The sequence below is a fragment of the Coffea eugenioides genome, chromosome 7 (assembly GCF_003713205.1).
Source record: "Coffea eugenioides isolate CCC68of chromosome 7, Ceug_1.0, whole genome shotgun sequence".
Classification (NCBI taxonomy): Eukaryota; Viridiplantae; Streptophyta; class Magnoliopsida; order Gentianales; family Rubiaceae; genus Coffea; species Coffea eugenioides.
In genome coordinates, this window is record NC_040041.1 from 7,727,838 (window position 1) to 7,742,772 (window position 14,935).

A 14,935-nucleotide genomic window follows, 5' to 3' on the forward strand; every position below is an offset into this window, starting at 1 on the left:
AAAATGATTTTTCTTTTGCTCTCATTTTGGATTATTGTCAAAAACAGGTTTGTATTACGGGTCCCATTTCGAAGGTGTTGCATCATGCTAGGCCTACCCTTGGCACAAAAAGGGCCCCCAAATAGGACATGCATCCGAATTGTTTGAATAATTACTAACTCATGTCTTTTTTTTTCTTTTTTTTGAATAAATTACAGAAATTCAGTAATCATTGGTTTATCTAAAGAAGTCTATTGCATTCTCAGGTAAATTTCAAAATAGCTTTTCGGAAAAGCCCTATTATTACGCGATCCCGAAGTAAAGCCCAAAGGAATCGTGTAGACATGAGTACCCAACCAGAATCATCCGATAAGGCCGTTGCAACTACCCAGCCGGAAGCTGCAAGTCCTGGGGTTCAGTTGACAGAGTTACTCACAAAATTTGGGGAAATGGCATCGGAAATGGCCGCTCAGAAGAAGTTGATCGACGAGCTCGTTAGTAGCGGAGTGCAACCTGAACCTGTGCCCGCCACACAACCACAATCCGAACCATTTGTTATTCCGCCAATTCAAACCACGTTACCATTTGTTATTCCTCCAATTCAAACCATGTTTGAGGGAATTGTCAACCCGCAATATGCTTATACTCAAAATCCTCCGTTCTATCCTCTCTATGGGCAAGGATTTCATCCTCAGGGTGGTCAAGGTGGTCCAAGCATGCCTCCAGATCCACACGCTTTTTATCAGACTACTGCAGAGCCTTTTGTGCCGGAGAACATTGTTCAAACCAAGCCGGAAGTGGGGGAGTCATCTGCCCCAATTGATCTGAAGTTACTTAAGCGGTTGGACCGTTTCGATGAGTTCATCCGGAAAAGCCAAGGTTTAAGCAAGCAAGGGGTGCTAGACTACGATGATTTGTGCCTGTTTCCAAATGTACAGCTGCCAGTGGGATTCAAGACCCCGAAGTTCAACAAATATGATGGTACGGGCAACCCGAAGACACACTTGCGTTTGTTTGCCAACAAGTTGGGTAGACCAGTGGATGACGAGAACTTGCCGTTAAGGTTATTCCCGGAAAGTCTAGAAGGCGACGCCCTTGATTGGTATTCGAATTTAAAGCCGGAGGAGGTGAAGACCTGGGTTGATCTGTCCAATGCTTTCATCAGGCAGTATGAGTATAACTGCGAGTTGGCTCCGACACGAACTACGTTGGAAGGGACGAAAAGAAAACCCTCCGAGGATCACAAGACTTATGCCAAGAGGTGGAGAAAAGTAGCTGCAAAAGTCGAGCCACCAATGACCGAGGACGAAATCATACGTACTTTCATAAAAGCACATGATCCGCCGTACTTTGAAGAGATTTTCCGTATGACCGGATGTTCGTTTGCTGCAATTGTAAATAAACTTGAGGAGTTTGATGACTTCGTAAGAGCTGGGAAGATTGTTAATGTCTCTGCTCTCAAATCCCAGTTGGATGCTTTACAAGGGCAAGGAAGCAATGTGAAAAAACCACAGTTCAAAAAGAAGGAGGGGGATGCAGCCTTTATCTGGAACCAAAACCCTTCACCCCGACCCCGATACCAACACAATCCAACCTACCAACCACATTACCCTTACTACTCAGACCCGCACCATGTATATACTACCAATATCCACCACCATCGACCTCGCCCGAGCTATCTTAACTCACCTGTAGCCCCTTTTCAAATCACTCAACCAAGTCCACCCCAAAATCGACCTCGCCCTCCATATAACCCAAGATTTCCTCCCCCAAATAGACCTGTTTACAACCATACTCAACCTCCTGAACCTTACAACCGACCCCCTAGCCGTACATTTACCAATTTAGGCAGGCCTTTAGACCAACTGTATGACCAGTTAAAGGCCGCCGGGAAAATTGGTATGGTACCCCCTCCTACCTATCCATATGGTATGCCCGCTTGGTATAACCCGCAAGCTGTCTGTGCTTATCACTCGGGGGCACCCGGACATTCCACTTTGGACTGCAAGGCTCTTAAGCATAAAGTTCAAGATATGATTGAATCTGGAGAAATTGTAATCCGAAAAAGGGAGACACAAGGGCCGAACGTAAATAGGAACCCCTTGCCGGAACATGCCAATATCATTGGTGTTATTCTGGATGATACGGAGTACGTAGAACCAGTCAAAGAATTGGCAAGGGAAGCTGAAGTGTTTGGGGTCATAGACCAACCCTTTGTCATAGAATTGCCATTTGAAGAGGACAAAAAGCCCTTTATTTTGGATCTCACGCCAACTGAGAGTGAGGCTTTAGAGCCAGTATTCATCGAATTCCCGAAGCAAGAACCTGTTTTAAGTCTGCAGCAAGTGCCATGGAATTACGATGAACCTGTCATACAGATTGGGGAGAAGTCAATTGCAAAGAAGGAAGTGTCAGTGGTTACCAGATCGGGGAAGACTGCCAGTCCGTTTGAAACTGCCATTCCGATTCCAGCAAATAACTCTGAGCCGCCTGCTAAACCAACAATCACCGAGAAAGAAGCCTTGGATTTTCTTAAAAGGCTCCAGAGAAGCGAATACAATGTAATCGAGAAGCTAAGCAAGTCACCTGCTCAGATATCCATGTTGGACCTGCTCTTTTCATCAGACATGCATAGGGACGCGCTGATCGAAGTACTGACTAAAGCTCAAATCCCTAAGGATATTTCAGTTGATAATTTCTCACATGTGGTTGGGAACGTATTATTCACCAAACAAATCACTTTCTCTGACGAGGAATTGCCGGCGGAAGGCATTGGACATAACAAGGCCCTGTACATAGTCGTGAGGTGCAACGGGAAAATGTTGCCGAAGGTGTTGATTGACAACGGATCTGCGCTTAATATCTGTCCTTGGAGCACCTTGGAAAAGCTAGGATTGCAAGACGTCAAGCTGAGACCTTCAGGGACCATAGTCCGAGGTTTTGATGGAGCGCAAAGAGAGCCAATAGGAGAAGTTGATTTAGTAGTTGAAATGGGGCCCGCCCAGTTTCAAATAACCTGCCAAGTCATGCACTTTCCTAGTGTTTACAACGTTTTGCTTGGCAGGCCATGGATTCACAAGTCTGGGGCGGTGCCTTCTTCATTGCATCAATTGCTGAAATTTGTAGTAAATGACAAGCTGATAACTATATTTGCCGAAGAGGATTGCCTTGTAATCACCGATTCCGAGTCCAAAGAAGAGGGTAGCCGAAGCTCCACAGTGACCCCTCATAGCACATCTGATATTGTCTCCGTCAGTTGGATAACAAAGGAGGAGCAAGCTCTATCAAGGGCCAGTGTCATGATGGCTAAGGAGATGATCCGCAGAGGCTATGAATTTGACAAAGGGCTGGGACGAGATCTGCAAGGAATTTTAAAGCCAGTGGAGATTGTGGAGAAAAATGATTCGTTTGGTTTGGGTTTCCGACCAACTGCTAAGGACATTAGAGAGATGAAGGAGCGCAAGAAAGCGGAGAAGGAAGGAAGGCAAAGGGCTCTTGACATTCCACCCCTGCAATATACTTTCCCACGACCAGCCGAGGTGATCATGTCAGAAATCAACCCAGTTGACGAAATTGAAGCAAGTTTGGCCCAATTGTTCGTTGGGGCAACATTTGAAGATAGTGTTCCGAGCGAAGCTGAATTTCCTGACATCCTCGATGGATCAATTCCCAACTGGACAGCCGAGGCTCTGCCCATTCGAAAGGAGTTTCGGTAAACTGAAAGGGGTTTATCATTCATGTGAATTCATGAAAATACTTTTGCATCTGTAAATAGCCAATGAAAACAATTTTACTTTTGACTAACATTTGCACATGTAAATATTGTTAAGTTTTCATTTCCATTTGCTTTCAATCAAAGGCTTTATAGAAAGTGCACAAGTTTTTCTTGTCATGTTGTGTTGTTTATTCGCTTGTTTATATTTATATTGCTTGTTCATTTGTTTGTTGTATGCTTATCTGCTTATTATCCCACATTCGTTAATTCTTTCAGATGGCCAAAAATAAAATTATTTGACCCTTTGGATATCACAATTCTGGAATTCAATAACGGCAATCTCTATATCACTCATGACTTGGAGGTCTGTGAATCCGAACTCCAAAGCGAGAGTGATAATGAGGAGGTATTCGATTCTTTTGCAAAGGACCTTGAACAATATGAGGAAAAACCAAAACCGAACCTGGAAGAAACAGAAAAGGTTAACATTGGCACTGAGGATGAAGTTAAGGAGGTGCAAATTAGTATTCATTTGAGTGAAAGACAGAAAAATGAGATGCTTGAATTCTTGACCATGTTCCAGGATGTATTTGCGTGGTCCTATGATGATATGACTGGCATTTCAACTGACGTGGTAGTGCATAAGTTACCCACAGACCCTTCTTTTCCACCCGTAAAGCAAAAACCCAGAAAATTCAAACCAGATATGAGCCTCAAAATAAAAGAGCAAATTGAAAAATAACTCAAAACCAACATTATCATTGTTTCCCATTACCCAACTTGGCTTTCGAATCCAGTCCCTGTTCCAAAAAAGAATGGAGAGGTGCGAATTTGCGTTCATTATAGAGACCTTAATAAAGCCAGTCCTAAAGATGATTTCCCTCTACCAAACATTCACATTCTCTTAGACAATACTGCCGGACATGAGATTGAATCCTTTTGCGATTGTTTTGCTGGCTACCACCAAATTTTGATGGCAGAAGAGGATAGGGAAAAAACTGCTTTCATTACCCCTTGGGGTACCTTTTGCTACCGAGTCATGCCTTTCGGTTTAAAGAATGCTGGAGCAACGTATCAGAGGACCATGACAACCCTATTTCATGATATGATCCACCGAGAGATGGAGGTCTATGTGGATGACATCATAATCAAGTCTAAGAGGGCAGATGACCATTTGGTTGATTTGAAGAAGTTATTCGAAAGATTGCGGAAGTACAATTTGAAGTTAAATCCTGCGAAATGCGCCTTTGGAGCACCTGCGGGTAAGCTGTTGGGATTCATTGTTAGCAAGAAGGGCATAGAAATAGATCCGGCGAAAATCAAAGCAATTCGAGATATGCCAGTGCCGAAAACTCAGAAGGACGTGAAAAGCTTCTTAGGGAAGATCAATTTCATCGGGAGGTTCATCGGCCAATTAACTGTCACATGCGAGCCATTGTTCAAATTATTAAGAAAGAATGTACCGTTGTATTGGAATGAGGAGTGCCAGCAGGCTTTCGACAAGATTAAAGATTATTTGTTGCATCCACCAGTCTTAGTGCCGCCCAAACCAGGCCGACCTTTGATTATGTATTTATCTGTACTCGATGGAGCAGTAGGGTGTGTTCTAGGTCAGCACGATGACTTTGGAAGGAAAGAACAAGCCATTTACTATCTAAGCAAGAAGTTCACGCAGTATGAGGCTAATTATTCATTCATTGAGAAAAGCTGTTGTGCATTGGCCTGGGCATCCCAAAAATTGAGACACTACCTGTTGAGCCATACCATTTATCTTATTTCCCGATCTGATCCTTTGAAGTATCTTTTGGAGAAACCGATGTTAACCGGACGCCTGGCCAAATGGCAGATAATTCTCTCAGAGTTTGATATTGTTTTCACTTCACAAAAGGCGGTCAAGGGGCAAGCTATAGCGGATCATTTGGCGGAAAATCCAAGGGATGATGATTATCAGCCACTTCATACGTATTTCCCTGATGAGAAAGTTTTATTCGTAGGCGCTACAGATGATATAAGTGAACAAAGCCCTGAATGGAGGCTTTTCTTCGATGGAGCTTCGAATTCCCTCGGAGCTGGAATTGGAGCCGTTCTGGTTTCACCCGAAGGGAAGCACTATCCTGCCGCTGCCAAATTGCAATTTGCTTGCACAAACAACATGGCTGAGTATGAAGCTTGCATTTTTGGTCTCAAAATGGCTTTGGAAATGGAAATCAAAGAGTTGATAGCTTTCAGCGATTCAGATTTGCTTGTGCATCAAACCTTGAAACAGTGGATAACCAAAGATTCAAAAATTCTGCCCTACCATTGTAGTCTGCTCACTCTGGCCAAACAATTTCAAAACTTGGAGTTCAGACATCTCCCGCGAGCCCGAAACGCATTTGCTGACGCTTTGGCCACCTTGGCTTCTATGATCCAGTATCCAGATGAGTTGAAGATCGAACCGATCCAGATTCAATTTCAAGACAAGCCTGCCCACTGTTGGGTTGTAGACAAGTCCTCGGACAATATTCCTTGGTATAATGATATTAAGGAATTTCTTAAAACTGGATCTTACCCCCTGCATGCTAGTACCAAAGACAAGAGCTTTCTGCGTAGAATGGCTTCAAAATTTTTCTTGAGTGGAGAAGTGTTGTACAAAAGAACCTCGGATTTGAACCTTTTAAGGTGCATTGATGAAGATGAAGCTCAATATATGATGAAGGAAGTGCATAGTGGCGTTTGTGGACCTCACATGAATGGCCATTTGCTAGCGAAGAAAATCATGAGAACCGGATACTTCTGGCTTACTATGGAGCATGATTGTATAGACTTTGTCCGGAGATGTATAAAATGCCAAATGCACGGTGACATTATACGCGCTCCACCCACTGAGTTGCATAGCATGACCGCCCCGTGGCCTTGTTCAATGTGGGGTATGGACGTGATTGGTACAATCGATCCTCCCGCTTCAAATGGACATCGATTTATATTGGTGGCAATTGAGTACTTTACCAAATGGGTTGAAGCGGAGTCATTCAAACATGTCACGAAGAAGGTAGTGGCCAATTTCCTGAGAGATCACATCATCTGTCGCTTTGGAGTACCCGAAACGCTTATCACGGACAATGCCAAGAATCTGAACAATGACATGGTAGATGGACTATGTGAGCAGTTCAAAATCAAACACCGCAATTCTGCCATTTATAGGCCTCAGATGAATGGAGCTGTAGAAGCCGCAAATAAGAATCTGAAGAAAATTATCCGCAAAATGACAGAAAAGCATCGCGATTGGCATGAAAAGTTGCCTTATGCATTGATGGCGTACCGGACTTCTATTCGGACATCGACTGGGGCAACGCCATATTCACTTATGTATGGGATGGAAGCTGTATTACCAGCTGAGGTTGAAATTCCGTCGCTACGAATCCTTATGGAAGCTAAATTGGAGGAGGCCGATTGGATCAAGCAGCGCCATGAGCAATTGACTTTGATAGATGAGAAGCGATTCAATGCTATCTGTCATGGGCAATGCTATCAAAAACGTGTGGCCCGAGCTTACAACAAAAAAGTCCATCGGCGGGCATTTGAAGAAGGTGATAAGGTACTGAAGCGAATTTTGTCAATGCAAGATGAAGCTAAAGGCAAGTTCGCTCCAAATTGGCAAGGGCCGTTCATTATCCAAAAGGTATTACCTGGCGGAGCTCTTATTTTGGCGGAAATGGATGGACGGGTTTTCCCTCAACCCATCAACTCAGATATGTGCAAAAAGTTTTTCATTTGATCATGCAAATTTTCTTTAGAAATTCATGCAAATGGCGAAATGCAAGTCAGGCCATCTTCTTTTACACTAAAAAACATTTTATCTCTACTTGTCCCCTTTGAGCCATCAGAATTGACAAATCTCGTTTGATAACCCTTGAGAATTGCAAACCCCACACTGGGGCAAATTTGTTTCGAAAAAAAAAAAACCTACACTGGGGCAAATTTAGTTTTCAAAGAAAAATGCAAAAAGTGAGGAAAATACAATGAAAAATGCAAAGAGAGAAAATCTGATCAAACTGGGGCAAATTTTCCTCAGTTTCGGAGTTGTTCTCAAAAGGGTGCAATCTCAAGTTATTTCACCCCTCGTATCAAATCTGCTTTCAAGCCTCAACCTTTCTTGAAAAACACCCCACCTGACCTCATTACAAAAGCCCAAAGTCCTGGTTTTCGTCACTTGCTGCATTTCTATAAGAAAATTTGTTAATCAACTGGCAGGTGATGTCCGTAATGTCTTCGCCTAATTTTACAAGGGAAGTACATTTTACTGATGCCAGAAATCTTTAATTCATGTTTCTGAGTCGATCATGGTCGAGATATTTCATTCTTCTTTAGGTGAAAACCCGAAGGGGCACCTCGAAAGAAAAAGAAAAAGAAAAAGAAAAGAAAAAAAAGGAAAAAGGAAAAGAAAAAAGAAAGAAAAGAAAAAGGAAAAGAGAAAAGAAAAACAACAAAAGGGGTGGGGGCAACCTTGGTGAAAACCCGAAAGGGCGCCAAGGTAGGTTTTCTCAACAGACAAGCTCAAGAAGGAACAGCCGGTGACCTGGTTCATTTGGGGTTTTCCTCATATTTGTGATACTTCTGCCAATATCGGATTCCGAAAAGAAAATATCCAAAGTTTTGAATATGATATTCGTTGGTTAAATTTGTATTTGTTCTTTACAAATATTCTTTTGCAAAATGTATCTTTATAAACCTCTTGGTTATTCTCAAATTATTTGTGTATGAATGCTTATGATTGTCTACATTCTTTTGCATGCTCATCTTTGCCTAACATAGGAAATCATCTTGCATATACATTGATTTTTATATGACTAATTTTCATGCATCATTCTTTCACCATTAAATTCAAATGAATGATAAACCCTGAGGTTTGTGCAAAGATAAGGGATTCAATCATCAGTTATAGTGAGTGACATGCAACAAAGCTGCCACCTAGATTGGGTGAAGTGTTAAATCCGTATTTTATCAGTCTCAGAATTTGAAAGGTTTCAAGTTCGACTAAGGCAGATGCCGCCGAGCCGAAGTAAAAGCATCACAAGACTCATGTTTACACGACTCTCAAGGCAAATCGGATCAAATAATGGTGGCAAGCCTATTATTTCTTCTTTTCTTGCAGGAATGTTGCATTTACAAACAAAAGCAGCCACTCTCTTTTTGGCACCTAAACCGATGTCAGACAAAGCTTCCCAGTAAACAAGGATCGATGTTATTTGCAAGACTCGATCATAAGAAACAGCATCAGCTATCGTTTCAGTCATAGAAATCCAAATTTCCCTCTTGGTACAAAAGTTGAACTATTCTTAGGTAAAAAAAAAAAAAAAAAAAAAAACTTAATTCATTGTTTAAACTTCCCCCCGTTTTAAATTCCTGTTCGGGCCAGTCCCGTTTTAAATTCCTGTTCGGGCCAGTCCCGTTTTAAATTCCTGTTCGGGCCAGTCCCGTTTTAAATTCCTGTTCGGGTCAGTCCCGTTTTAAATTCCTGTTCGGGTCAGTCCCGTTTTAAATTCCTGTTCGGGTCAGTCCCGTTTTTAAAATTCCTGTCCGTTCAAATCATTTTGCAGCCGAATAACACAGGTAAGTATTTGGTGTCTACTTCTTTGTCTCAAGTTTTTTCAAAACTCAAACAAAGAGGGGCAAACTGTAGACACCAAATTTTTAAATAATTTGTATGTTGCATCTAATTCATGATTTTTGTTTTAGATTGTCTGCATTTTAGTTGTTACCTTTTTTATTTGTCTTTTATTTGCTAATTATTTGTCATATTAATTTTGTTCACGTTTTAGTTTTAGTTTTAGTTTTAAGTTTTAACGTAAAATTTGTGAAAAAAAAATCAAAAAAATCAAAAAAATCAAAAAATCAAAATTCCATTTCTGCCGGATCACATTTCCTTTCCCCTCTAAAACACTCGACCTCCTCCATCCGCGATTCATCTTCATATCAACCACTAAGCACCCAAACTCCACTACACATTTTTTCAGTTTCTGCTTTGGACCGAGAGCAGGAGGGAGTGAGAGCTGTAGCCTCGGTTCCATCGACAAGAGTGAGCAAGAGGGAGCCGAGCTTCTTGTTTCTTTTCTTCCTATCCGTAACTTAGAGAGGGAAGAGAGTGACTTGCGACCCATTCTGCCTTCCATCCGTGAGCTGGTGAAGAGCTTGAGACCAAATTTCTTTCATCCAGCCGCAAGCCAGAGCAAGGGAAAGAGAGAGAGATAGCGGTCTGCAATTTCTGGGCTGTTGAAGGGAGGAAAACCATTTCTGCTGCCAGCCGTGTGTGTAAACTCCAGGTTGAGGTAATATATAGACTTGAACTAGTTGATTTTGGGTAGTTGAGGCTGTTGGAGGCATGCATGTGAGGGTTGTATGTTTGGATAAAGGATTAAGTTACCAGAAATTTGATTGAAAAAAAATTGGTACTGTCCGAGAGCTTGAGATGGTAATCTCAGTTTTAATTTGCTAAGTTGTGATGATCTGAGCTTAGTTGTATGATTAGCTAATTAGTAGATGGATGATTAAACTTGTATGGGATTTATTAGCTGTGTTTAAGCCAGAATTTGAAGGGAAAACAAAATCTGCTGCATGCAAGTTGTCCGAAAATTAGCTGAACAGGTTCTGGATTTTTTTTTATGAACGTTGCTGGTGTTTGACTCTGTTTTGGACTAGAATGGATAACAATTCCATTTATTAGGTATGCATGTTGGTTTTGAGTGCATAATCTAGTGATTTAGCCGAGTGAAAACTTGATGATTTGAAGAAAAAGAAATCTGTTATGCATAAGAATTTGGGACTGCCGAGAGCTTAACTTGAATAATGCAGCTTTAATTTTGTTTCCCTGAGGCAATCTGAGCTTATAAATGTGATTAACTAACTTAAGACAAGATGATTAAGCTTTGCATGCAGCTCATTAGCTCGGTTAAGCAAGAAATAAAAATGAACAAAAAAAAAATCTGCTGCATGCAAGATCATCCGAGAATAGCCGAATGAATTTCTGGATTTGTGGATGTTTATAGTTGCTGTCCGAACTTGATCTGAACTAGAAATGATAGTAATTTCATTAAGTAGCCTTGCATGTTAGTTTTGGGTACTTAACACAATGATTTAACCGAGGTAAATTCGGATTTAAGACCAACCAAGTACCTGCTGGAAAATGCATATTCATTTTGCTGCACCAGAAATTTACGGTTGTGTCTTGCTATTTTCTTCCATTGCGGTTCCAAACTTTGCTGTTTTTGTTAGATAGTAATTCCAGCCTTGACCGAAAGTTGTAGTTTGTATGCATGAGAAGCTTAACAGGATTTTGAGCATGGGTTTGTGATTCGAAATGCTTGAGTGCAGCTTCCATGCGAACTGCCTAAGCTCAAAAGATTTGTTTGCTGAAGTTTCAAACCTTTGATGTTTTGCTAATTTTTCTGTTTGAATGAAGTTGCTATTTTTTCTGTTTGTCTGAATAAAGTTGCTAAGTTTTCTGTTTGTTGGGTCTGAATGAAATTGGTTGGTTTGGAAAATTTGATCACGGTTGTGATTAAGAAGCTTGAGCTTGAGAAGAAAGTGCAGCAATCTTCGGTTGCTAGAGTATGTGAAGTAATTGCAGAAACTTGTTTCATGGCTATTGCATAGAACTTGCATGTTTTTTCCTTCTAAGTTTTCTGCCTGCTTGGATGATGGTAATGATGTGGTTTGTTGCTCAGTTCATACACCATATGCATGCCCAAGCCAAAATTCTGGTATTCAGCCTATGTTGATGAGATGATAAGAGAGTTTTTGTTTCTTTTTTTTCTGCATGCATTTTCCAGAATCTTGTATGATGTCTTCCCAAGTTTCTCTGGTCATTTGAATTGTGGTCACTAGATAGTTTTGTTGCTGGGTTTAGAGTCGTGATGCTGGGCTAAAAAGTATTTGATCAAGGTTGTGCATTTGAATCAAAAATCTGGTTCGCATGAATAGAAAGCTGCGGCTGGAAATTGCAGCAAACTTGGAAAGCTTAGGAAGCAAATTGAAAAAAAAGCTTGCTGCACTCTTTCTTCTTTTGCTGTTTTGGTCTTCATTCTATCCTTGATCAGCTCCATCTTTTTGATCCAATCATGCAATGAAGTTGTATGTTTAGTTGATGACGGATAGGTTGAATTTTGGTATGAATAAACCTGTTTGACATGCTGAAATGAATAGAGGGCTGCGGCTGGAGGGTTGCAGCAGTTTTCTTGTCATCAAAAGCTTTTCCAGACTTTTTGCATGAGATTTTTCTAAATGCTCCTCCTGTTTAGATGATGGTGATTGTGTAGTTAGACGCTTAGTTCAAAGCCTTCACATTTGGGTTTGAGACCTTAACTTAAAAGCAAGTTGTGTGTGCTGTTTCTCTTGTTGAAGTTTCGAGTTGCTAATGGTTTGACAAGAGATGTTGCAGAAAAATTTGTAAAACTTTGCATGAGGCTGCTTGAGCTGTTCAAATTTTTGCATGCTTGTTGTCCGATTTTGGGTGTTTAAGCCTACAAGCTTCATGATGCAAAGTGAGAGAATTGTGTGATAGTTGTGTTTGGATTTGGCTATGTTCGAAGGCTGTCTTTGTAAAATGCTGGGTTGCCGAAAGCTTTCAGCAGAAATTTCTGCTGCAGAATGTTGTTTCTCATGTTGTTCTTCACGTAGATTGCATGAACTTGCATGGAAATTTTCTAAAATTGCACTCCCACCCCTTGACTTCTATCTAATGCATCCAGGGCCCAATTAATTGGAAAACTTAATTAATTTTGTCCTCCTAACATGCCATTCCCTCTTTAATTCATCTTGATTTATTTTGGGTAGATACTTAAAGAGTTGTAGAATGAATTTGAAGGGTCTAATAATTTCTTCTTCCTAGACTTGTAGTTAATTTGATTTTTTTTGATTCTTTGGCATTTGGTTGTTTAGCTACTAGTAAATTGCTCCTCGTTTACCTTTTGTGAATTTTCTAGTTTGATTTGGTAAGTTTCACCTTAGATTCTTAATTTTATTTTATGTTTTTAGTCCCTTAGTGTTTATAATAATAATAAATTGGCCCTTTAGACCTCTTTAATTCTTTCAATGGGGTCTTTGTTTGTCTTAATTGGTTAAGTACGAGTAGTTTACTTTCCTTGGAATGCTTCGAGTAATTCAATTTGACGTCGGTTTCCATTTTCTTTGATTTATTTGATAATTTAAGTGGTACCTTGACCTTTTTATTATTTTGGAGGGTAAATTAGTAACTTCACCTCATTAGGGCGTCAATTCAAGGGAGGTACACTCTATCCCTCATTTGCACTTCATTTGACCCTGCGTGCTCCTATGTGTTATGTGAATATGCATGTCTACTTTGCTTTCTTAGCCTTTCCTTGATTCCTTTTATTTATGTCATTTACTTTCGCTTTTTACTTAAGTTATTCTTTATGGGGTATGTGTACACCTCTTGGCTTGTAATAGATAGGGCTTGGAGGAGCATTCAATGAAGACCTATCGAAGACGTATGCCTAGCTAGCAAATGTAATAGTTAGGGCTTTAATTGTCTTATGTGCCTTGCATGCTTAGTTGTTACGTGTTAATTTGCTTTATTAGGGCCTTGCATCTAGTCGAGCATGCTAAGTGTTATGTGCTATGTGCTTACGAGTGTTTGGCATGTCTACTCGCTTTCCATGGCCATGAAAGAATGTGATGAATGAATGAACGTTTCCACTAGTCCAACGCTAGTCGGAATTCATAGAATGGGCTAGTCCAATGCTAGACTCTTAGGAATTTCCCCTCGTTAGTACATGTTTGCATGTTCATTACATGTCATGCATTTTTCTTAGTTTTATCATTTCGCATGCCCCTCTAATCCCTTCCCTCTCAATTTAGGTTTTGCATTTCATGCTAGTTTATAAGGGTTCATTTGCTTGAGAATCCTCTTAAATATGGGATATAGACGAGTGTGGCTTTTTTATAAGCCTTAGCACGCTTGTATTCCCTCTATAAAAGGGCAAATTGAGTCACGATTTAGGTCTCCCCGTACCCAATATGCACGAATTCCCTAGGCTCATGCATTTTTAAATCCACTCTACCATTTTATACCCTCATCACACTTTCATTTTTCCTCCCATTTTGCACACGAGCACCTTTGTGTTTCTTCACTTGCACACGAACACTCTTATCATCACTTGCACACATGCACTTCATATTATCATTTCACATACCGTACCTTGCCCACTCACGTGCACATTTTCCTTTACATTTTTATTGTTTATTATTACTTTTTCAAACTCATGTCCTCACATTGCATACATGCATTCCATTCATTTGCATCCCACTCGCATTATTCGTGACTTCTTCAAAGGATCGTTATTGGGCTTCACAATTAATGTGATTGGTACCACTCAACCTTTGAAGAGAAATTTCCCCAATACCCCTAGGTCTAGGGTTTGCATTCATGTAGTGCATCCAAATGTAATAAATTCTTTGGTTAAAACAAGAAAATCTTTGATTAAATCATGCAACTAGCCTTGGCTAGGTCAAAGGGGTGCCTTGGATTTTATCCTTGCCTTCCCCTTTGTCAAATGTGACTCCCGAACCTTTTTCTTTGGTTTACGTAGACTAGGAGTCGTTTAAAAAGGGTTTCTCACTACTTTTTCCTATTTTTTTTTAAAATACATTTTTTAGGTGACTTGGTACACCTTAACTCATTACCAAGTGGCGACTCCGTATTTAGTTTTAAAAACCCTTTTTAAACTATAATTTTGGGTCAAATCGTCGCATTCTCAAACCCCCATTTAGACCCATTTTTCTTTTAAATCACAATTCATTTTCCAATCACAAATTGAATCAAAAAATACATTTTTAAACCATTTATTCATTTTATCAAAAAATGGGGCGCGACATTGTTGCTCTCTGGATTGCATCTTTCCTTTAGAAGGGGACAGTTAGAAATCCACAACTGTAATAGTGTGGTAAGGCTTCTCATAGATTGGTGAGAGGGTAAATTCTCTAGTTTTTTACAATTGTAGAGCCAAAGTGCTTCAAGTGAACAAAGCTTGCCAAACCAATCAGGCATTGATTTTACTCCAAAACCATCTAGTTGAAGAACTGTTAGGGCAGAGAGGTGTTGAAGTTGCTCGGGCAGAGATTCCCAATGAGGCCAGCCATATAGATGTAATGTTGAAAGGGAGGGGAAGTAGGGGTGCGGTGCTGGGAAAGCATCAAAGAGGTCTAGGAAGGAATGCAACTCTGTGGTGGCTTCTGAGAATGGTC

The 14,935-nt window shown here is 40.5% G+C and overlaps 1 protein-coding gene across 1 annotated transcript; it reads left to right on the top strand.

The window, feature by feature from the left end:
* Positions 1 to 587: 587 nt before the first annotated feature.
* On the top strand, positions 588 to 3,695 carry LOC113776785. The gene is made up of 4 exons (XM_027321845.1): positions 588 to 776; positions 918 to 1,106; positions 1,857 to 2,916; positions 3,514 to 3,695. Exons 1-4 carry the CDS (start codon positions 588 to 590, stop codon positions 3,693 to 3,695), a joined length of 1,620 nt encoding a protein of 539 aa, XP_027177646.1.
* The last annotated feature ends 11,240 nt before the right edge of the window (positions 3,696 to 14,935 follow it).

Excerpts from the sequence above, each read along its gene's own strand:
- LOC113776785 (XM_027321845.1), top strand. The coding sequence starts at position 588 with ATGTTTGAGGGAATTGTCAACCCGCAATATGCTTATACTCAAAATCCT. Across the intron at positions 1,107-1,856 it reads CGAATTTAAAGCCGGAGGAG|TTAAAGGCCGCCGGGAAAAT; the intron begins GTGAAGACCTGG and ends CTGTATGACCAG. Across the intron at positions 2,917-3,513 it reads TTCAGGGACCATAGTCCGAG|CCGAGGTGATCATGTCAGAA; the intron begins GTTTTGATGGAG and ends TCCCACGACCAG.